Source organism: Diabrotica undecimpunctata, chromosome 3 (genome assembly GCF_040954645.1).
Source record: "Diabrotica undecimpunctata isolate CICGRU chromosome 3, icDiaUnde3, whole genome shotgun sequence".
Classification (NCBI taxonomy): Eukaryota; Metazoa; Arthropoda; class Insecta; order Coleoptera; family Chrysomelidae; genus Diabrotica; species Diabrotica undecimpunctata.
The window spans coordinates 79,703,396-79,712,513 of record NC_092805.1 but is presented as its reverse complement, the minus strand read 5'-3'; the positions used below and the strand labels follow the sequence as shown (position 1 = coordinate 79,712,513).

Here is a 9,118-nt window from a genome sequence, read left to right as displayed (position 1 = left end):
ATTACAGAATAAAAACCAGAAAGCCTACAAAATCAATTGAAACTTTCAAATACTTTGGAGTCCAAATAAAATCAAAAGCAGGAAGTAACAAAGAAATACATTCTAGGGTTGGTCATGCAAGATCAATCACTAGACAGCTACACGGACTATTGTAAAATAATAAAATAACAAAAAAAAAAAACAAAGTATTGAGTTGTACGGCGCCGAAATTTGGGATATCAATCAAAGAAACAAATCAAAAATTAAGGCCCATGAAAATGGGCTATTGGAGACGATGTTGCCGACACACTAAACTTAATTGGGCGAGGAACGTAGAAATTAGGGGAGAAATAGAAATTAATCTAGACATAATAGATACTATTGAAGCCAAAAGACTAAACTGCTATGGACACCTGCAGAGAATACCTGAAAATAGATAGCCAAAAAGATAGAAAAATTGACTCCGCCCACTAGAAGAAAACGTGGTAGACCAAGATGGTCATAAAGAGAAGATGTCGAAGATGGTTCTGTTACTTGCTGCTTCTAATAATTAAAACGTAAAATATATCGTATTTTTAATTAAACTTGTGGTTAAATCCCATTTAATAGAATAAATAATCTAAAATGTTTATACATTTGAAAGATAATAAAACTACTTATGAATACATAAAAACCATTTTTTAATATTTTAAAAATATAAATGAATTACATAAAATAAATAAATTAAATAAAATAAATAAATTAAAAATTTTAAAAATTAAGTACATATATTATTTCTTGCACTCTTCCTTCCAAGTTTCAATATCAAGAGTAATATTTTCAGCCCGTTTTTTTAACTCCTTATAATCACAGTCTATACCACAATCTAGCATACTTAACTGTATCAGCTTATTTCCGTCTTTTTTGTATAAAAGCCTTAAAAAATAGCTGCCATTTTGTCTTCGTCTTAATTCCCAGATAACGGTGTAAGCGAAACCGACTGGCCTCATGTCGTAAGCACCCAAGCCGTTTAATACTGAAGTTAGAGATGATTCATGCGCGAATATCATCGAAAATTTTGAAGGAACTTGAGCTTGTAGTGAACTATTAACAAATTGATCGAAATTTGAAAAAAGATAGTAATTAAAGGGTCCCACTCTAAATCTAACAAGATCCTCGTTGTAAGTATCCAATTTTTCTACGTTACCTAAAATAGAAATAAAAAATCATTAATAAAGTATCAAGCTTTCCAATGGTAGGTATACTCTAATAATTAACAATAATTTTAATTAATTAAAAGTGACCTTATAAGCAAAACATAAAATGCCGCCCGCTTAAAGATCAAAACAGGTAAAGTAGTACCCCGCAAGGATTCCAATGAATCCCAAGCATGCTTTAGACTTACGTACGTTACGTGGCGTTATACAGTGTGTCAATTTTAAAACTTACAATGGGCTATATCTCACGAACAAAAGCTGATATCGAAAAATGCTTGAAATCGTTTCTAGGATAGTAAGGGGGAACTAAAATGACATGAAAGAGTACTCACCCCCATCAACCCCCTAGGCCCCACCCACCACAACCAAAAAAGTTTAAATTGCAAACTTCCACTTGTTTTTACATCATTAAAAAGACTATCCAATGGTAAAAATAATAATTATACAGAGTGGAGCAATAATTGTGAAACTTTGGCTTAAATGGAAAATTTAATAAGGTTTTTGTTAAACTACAAATTTGTTAAAAATGTCAATTAAGTAAATGTTTAAAGTGGGTTCCGTTGTTTTGTAAAGAATAATACAGAATATTTTCAAATTCTGCACGAACTTTGGCAAATGTTGTTCTAGTAAAAGCGCGGCATGCGTTATTCTTTCTCGCAATTCCCCAAGTGACGCAGGTTGAGTTTTATAAACAACTGACTTACGGTAACCCTATAGAAAAAAGTCAAGTGGCGGCAAGTCTAATGACCTCGGTGGCCACGCAATAGGAGCTCTTCTTATAATCCATTTGTTCGGATAATTAGTCCAACCGTATCCAAACCTATGCAATTTCAACATCTTTTTAACCGACTCATGTGAAAGTCCTGCCATTGCAGATACTGGACGTGTCGATGTAGAACTCTCAATTGCAAAATTTCCAAGGACCTCAATTTGGAATGCTTCATTCAGTAATCTTGGGGCATTCCTTATTTTATTTTGAGCTGATCCCGTTTTTCTTAACTTTTCAACGAAATCGCGGACGTACACGTTACTTAAATTTTTGTCCTGATGCCTTTCATGAAATATTTGAGCTGTTCGTAAATAATACTGGTTCTGGAAGGCAAATATGAAAATGATTTTCACGCGTTCAGGTATACTGTAAACCATCATGACAACTACAGCTAAATGACAGTATTGATCGTACAAATGATGAAAACTAATAACATTTAAAATTCTCAAATAAACCAAAAATTATTGAATCTGACAGAACCCAAAAAAAAAACAGGTGCTTTTAACTTGTTTTGCAAAAACGGCAAATTAACTTATTTAACAAAAAAAAAATTCCGACGGGCACTTATCGATAAAAATAATAGTCCGGGAGATAGCATTACAAATACAAAAGTCAGAGTAAGCCGGCTGATATCAATACCCTGTATAATTATTAAACAATAATTATACAGGGTTATCAACAGAATCAACAAAAACCTCTTTAAATTTTTCATTTAGGCCTAAGTTTCAAGTTATTGCTTTACCCTGTATAATTATTATTTATACCATTGGATAGCATTTTTTATAGTCTTTTCAATGATGTATCACAAGTAGGGGTTTTAAATTTAAACTTTTTTGTTTGTGGTGTGGTGTCCTTGGGGGTTGATGGGGATGAGTTCTCTTTCATGTCATTTTAGTTCCCCCTTACTATTCTAGAATCCTTCAATCATTTTTCGATATCAACTTTTGTTCGGGAGATATGGCCCATTGTAAGTTTTAAAATTGGTACACTGTATTTAGAGATAGACATCAGTCAGCAGTCAGTATTTTATTTTATTATAGAGAATACAGTAGATTTCTTTGTAAATGTTATCTGACTACATTTTGGGAGGTGTTTTTCGGTATAAGTAATTTTATTAATATTAGTTTGTCTCCAGAAACTAGACAATCCCTTCCAGTGGCGAAAGTTCTTCTTTTCGCCATGTCTTTTCGCCATATTTTTATCCATAAGTTTAATTTGAGTTTCGGTTCACCTTCAGTCGATGTATGCTCGACGTGCCTGGAACTTTCAGAAAAATTAAAACAAGCAACCGATTGTCGGCAAACTCCATCTTTAAAGCTATCCAATCTATTCACAAGAAAAGAGCTAAAGGTTTTTTTTGCATTACCAAAGGTAAAAAAGGAAGCTCTTACGCTCCGTTCAATTACCAGAAAAATTTGTCCAGTCCCAAAATTCCAGATCAGGAGACTTACTATCGATGTCAACTTTACTTCTTTATTTTTTCCTTCATTGTTGGTAGTTCTTAGAGCAAAATGTCTCGAAATAATAGCTTTAGCTACGTACGGACTGAAAGAACCTATCAGAAAGTTTTAAATGAGGTAGTGTCATGTGTATTTCATTGCCTGCAAAACTTGAATACATCGCAGGTTAGACAGACAAAATATTGTTCTGAAGCTATTTTCTTGTGGCATGTTAAAGTAATTACTATTTAAAAGGGAATAAGTCACCATTAAAAGTTAAAATACGTTTATTGACGTTTCAATTTCCACTTCGGAAATCGTTCTCAAAATACAAACATTGGTAAATTAAACAAATCTTTTTTAAATAATTAAATAACGGGAACACACACTACTTAGGAAACGGACTTCATACACACATAGACATTGTAGTAGCAAGAAACCTAGGACTACAAACAGAATTACAAACATTAAACATAAGCAGAACGGGTCACAACCCCATTCTATTACAACTAAGAACGTGAAAAGAGGAAAGTACAATCAAAAGAGTTAAATGGAAAACAAAGTGCACGAACTTCAAAAGACTCGTGAGCACTGGAATAAACATAGTTCCAGTAACAGACAACCCACGAGAAATAGAAGACAGAGTCCTAGAGTCATCATTTAACAAGCACTCAGAAACAGCACTACAGAAGAGGAAGTAGAAATGCACACGGAAAGATTTAAGGATATACCGTAAGAAATAAAAGATTTAATAAGTGAAAAAACACAGCAAAGCAGACAGCAAGAAGTACGTAACCAGGCGGACAAAAATAGAGTAAATAGGTTAAACAAAGAGGTCAAAATAGCACTAAAATAACACCGTAGTGAAAGCTGGGAACACCACATAAGAGACATGGAGGAACAGGGACCAAATTTACAAAATATTTTGAGGCTTCAGAGAATACTGAGAGGATAGATAGATAGGACAAGTCCTATCCGAACTCGGGAACCCGGAGGCTGGAGTGCCACAGGGAGCGGTACTGTCACCTCTACTGTACACCATATACACAGCAGACATACATGGAACACCAGGTACATTACTAAGATTTTCTGAAGACGACACAGCGATAGCGGCCAAACACAGAAATGTAGACATAGCGGTAAACAACTTACAAACAGCGCTAGATGACATAGAAGAATGGAGTTTAAAATGAAAAATTGCTATAAACTCTGAAAAGACACAGGTTGTACTTTTCAAAAAGAGGCACCAACAACCAGAAGAACAGGTGACTGTGGAAGACAATCCCATCGAGTGGAAAAGCGAAGCAAAATACCTTGGAGTAATCATGGATAAAGGCTTAACGTTTAGTAAATATGTAGACGCAACAATACAAAAAGCCAACACAGCAAGAGCATCAATAAGAGGCCTAGCAGGAAAAAAAGGCAAACTTAGAATGAAAACTAAAATAAGATTAATAAATAGTATAATTCTTCCTATACTAACGTATGCATCTCTCGCATAAGGACACATATATGTAATACAACAAAAAAGAAAATACAAGCGGCACATAACAACAGTCGAAGAGAAGCAGTCAACGTACCGAGATACGTTACAGAAAGTATCCTCTTCAGAGAACTACAATAAATTAGAGTGACTGATATAATGAAGGAAAAAGCGAGTTTTTCAGTTTGCTGTTAAGATATTATTTGCTGGAAATAAAGAAAAGCCCGAAACATACTTATTATCTCGCAAATAATAAACAGCTCGAAGCGAACACTTCGCCGTTCAGTTATCATTTCTCCGAAATAAATAAAGGTCTGAGAGACTGGAATTATTTCACAAATTGTAGAACGGTCGATGAGCGTCGCTGTATTACCAACGGTCAGGAATAAATAAAAATCTAAATGGACTTAGAATTATTTCACGAAAGGCAAAGATCCGAAGTGAGCACTTTGCTGTTGAATCGGTATTGTCGGAATAAGAAAAAGTCTGGAAAGTAAACAATCAAAGTTTCAACGCTCTGCCGTTATTTCTACGCATTAAGAAAAATAGTATCGATTGCACGTCAAGACTGGTTGAAGTGACATGTTCGTTTAGAAATCGAGGTGCCTTCTGAGCATAGAGTACTTCTGAATCTTTGTTGTGTAAGATATATATTTAAATGTACGAAATTTCGAACTGCGAAAGTACTCTATATTGCCAGTAACATCTCGTTGATAGCAGAGCCCCTGGTAAACCTTTTGTTATTGACAATCAGAACTATACTAATTTCTCAAATAATAAGAAGATAAAACAGAAGAGTCTTCGTTCCTCTTCTCGAGCGGTGTGGTAACCATCCAGTAATCCCAGATACTGTAGAGGATGAACCGACCGTACGACAATAGTTGCACATTTAAAAGGCCCGTTAATGAGCTGGATGCAACCACAAGCAATATACAAGAGCAGCCTTTCTGGATGTAAGCAAAGCCTTCGACAGGGTATGGACAATTGATGGCATAAAGGTGTGCAGGAAGGAGCTGTTCTATCTAAACACGAAATCTCGGAAGCTCGAGTACCACAGGGGACAGTGGATGCTTTGGAGCATTGCAGCAAGGTGGAGTTATTCCTGTTTACGCTAGTTAATCCTCCTCGATACAGTGAATGGTATCAACTGAATGTCATTCTTAAGAGGAGTGCAAGTCTCTCAGGCTAGGGTAAACAAAACACTATTGCTTGCTTTCTTGCTTAAAAAAAGTGGTACAGAAGGCTATATTGTAGACCAGCGCAAAGCTTTATACTATGTTTTCTGTATTATTAAAAAATTAAATAATATTTTTATAATTGAATAATTCCTGTTGTAATGAAAACTGATATTTTCATGTTGTATAATGACTGCGCTCGTAACGTAAATGACCTCTTCCGAACGTTTGTTGTGGCAGATGTTTTGTAAAAAGCCATAATTAATATGTGCTGATTTATATTTTTTTTAAAGCATAAATATGAAAATTTAATACACAGTGTTCTACTAATAACTCTTTTTGTCGCACTTTAATATTACAATAGTCGAACTAATATCGGACATTGTATTTATATGAAATTATTTGAAAACGAGAGTGTCACAAATATTTAAACAGATGATTCAATATTATTATTAAATGGATGACATTTATGACTTTTAAATTTTTACCGTTCGAGAATCGGTACGAATCGAATTCTACATAGTATCGATCTTTTATTTTTCTGTTCATCTTACTACATCTTTTATTGACAGATATTCTTTTGTTATGTCTGTGTTTTATAAGTTAGGTTCTATACAGCGCCTCAGCATTTCACTATATGAAAAAAGAAATACAACGCCAGTATAGAAGCTTCGCTTCAAAAAATCGTTATCTATATTTTGGAGAATATTCCTCAATTCTTTAATTACTTTATTTATATGTAAGTAGTTAATAATTATTAGTCCAGTTGCGAGGAGACGCTCATTGTCTTGAACGATTTAAATGCGGTCACACAAAGTTGTTAAAAGAAAAATAGAGCTTCAAAATATAAATTTTGTATGTGCATATTTTGGTACATGTGGATGAATGCACTGCAGCAAACTATATGTGTATATTTATACCTAAGGGTATATTTCTTGACACATTGCCACTTTAAGATTGTAAATTACGCTGGTTACTAGAAAAATAATTGAAAAAGGTTCAGTTCAAAGTATGAGTTGTTATACCGATTCTACGTATAATTTTTATCAGAGATCAGATAAGAAATTGTAATCTCTAATGGATCTAAATTTCAATCATTTAAGATTTGAGTTTTTCCAATTCTTTGTGTATAGTTTCCTAATGCTGAACGTCCCGCGTTCGACTTTCACTGTATATCTTATCGTTCTTTATTGAGTACTATTTTTCTAGTTTTCCGAATTGAAATCGTCATATTAAATTATTTTGCTCTTGTATTAAATTCGTGAACTAATCTTTCAAGCTATCTTCGTTTAGACCTATCAATACTGCATCGTCTGCCTCACAAAGAAATGTAATTATGTTGTTCGCCATTCTGTATCTTCTTCATTTATTGACGCTTTTTATATCTTCATCCATGACTAGATTGAATAGTATAGTTCTTAGTGCATCGCCCTGTCTTATTCTATGGCCTGCATCTATAGGTTCGGTAAGTTGTGTATCTACTCTGATTCATCTTATTTATGGATAGATATTTTCAATTTGTCTAATAATATTCAGAGAAATCTCTTTATTATACTTGATTTATTTTAATTTACTATTACTACTTTCAATTTACAATAATAAATTCATAGGATTTAATGTTTGGTAGTTAAAAAGAAAAATGGTCAATGAATGCATGTGACCAACATGAGAATGCTTAGATGGATGAGTGGAGTGAGAAAAAAAAAATAAAATTAAGAATGCGTATATTAGTGGTGGCACCGATTAAGATACCGGCAAAGATACGAGAGCATAGGTTGAGATGGTTCCTGGAAGGAGTAGAAGAGAAAAATCAAAGAAGACATGCGGTGAGACGTAGGCATAATACGTAGTTAAAGGCTATTGATATTGGTATCACCTAAGATAGAAGTCTATGGACTATGGAGAAATGTTATTAGAGAAACCCACCCCACCTAGGCATAAAGGCAAATATAATCAATGCATTACTGATTAGTGATCAGTGTAGTAGTTTTTGGGGACTCGGGAGACTGAGACCTGAAGAAGACATCGAAGAGGATGTCGAAGGCTTGGAGCAATGATAATCGACGTGGTTGATCTGTTGCTAACGCATAGCAAAAATATAACGAGTATTTCATATTTAGTATATTTGTTGTCCAATCTGCCACAATAGCTCCTTGTTTAAAAAATATTCACTGAAATAGTCACAATTTAGGAATTTAAATACAAAAATTTGCTGATTTGAAAATTGCCAAATATTACTAATTGAATAGCTAGGAATTAAATTCAACTATTAAATGTAAAATGAAAGATTTATTTTAAATTACAATATCATTTATAAAGAGTTTTACCTCTAGTGCTGAAAATAGAAAATATATCTAATATACTTCTAATATACTTCTAATATACATCCAAAGTATCTTAACTATGGATGTCAAGAAGGGAACAATTTATGTTTGTAAGAAAACTTAAAATACTTACATCCTATAACATTTAATACTTCTTGGTCTAAGTCAGAATACCATTCGGGAACGAAGGAATTATTGTATCTCCTATATGAGTACACCACATCAGTGAGAGTGTGTACGTCCTTCGGTGTTATACCTTCATTCCAACCAGTAAGTTTACCAATAACCCCGAATGTTTTAGAGTATTGTTGTTTTAAAGAAGAGTATACCTTCTTTTGGATCTAAAATATGTTTATAATTAACAAAAAAAATTAAATTTATGGAATTTACTTGAAAGTTCTCTGAAAATGACCACAATAAATATGTATTTATTTTTTTTATTATACTTTATTTTATTTATTATATTTTAGCTACAAAAAATATTCTGACTTGGAACACAATCGCGCAAAAGGACTCACCAAAAATAAGTCCAATTTAATCAGCAACTTTTGCAAGAGTGAAGCTCAAGAGGACTTATTAAGGTGTCATTAAAATTCATTTATCTGGAGACAGCAACTTTTTCTTTTAAACAACACCTGACAACAACGGACATTTCTTGCATTCAAAGGAATATGATTAACAATCATTTGTCTTTTATGCCACCTGTAGAATGAGATGAATGTTTTGTTTTTTTTTTGTGTGATTTTTGAAAGT

General features: G+C 33.4%; 1 protein-coding gene across 1 annotated transcript in view; it reads right to left on the bottom strand.

Annotated features, from left to right (window-relative positions):
• Positions 1 to 749: 749 nt before the first annotated feature.
• Positions 750 to 9,118, bottom strand: part of LOC140436942 (testicular acid phosphatase homolog) — a 48,069-nt gene continuing 39,700 nt past the window's right edge. Inside the window, exons 4-5 of the mRNA XM_072526121.1 lie at positions 8,499 to 8,706; positions 750 to 1,165 (exon numbers count right to left, since the gene is read on the bottom strand). Of these exons, the coding sequence (XP_072382222.1) occupies positions 750 to 1,165; positions 8,499 to 8,706 (624 nt within the window). The remainder of the gene's footprint in view (positions 1,166 to 8,498; positions 8,707 to 9,118) is intronic.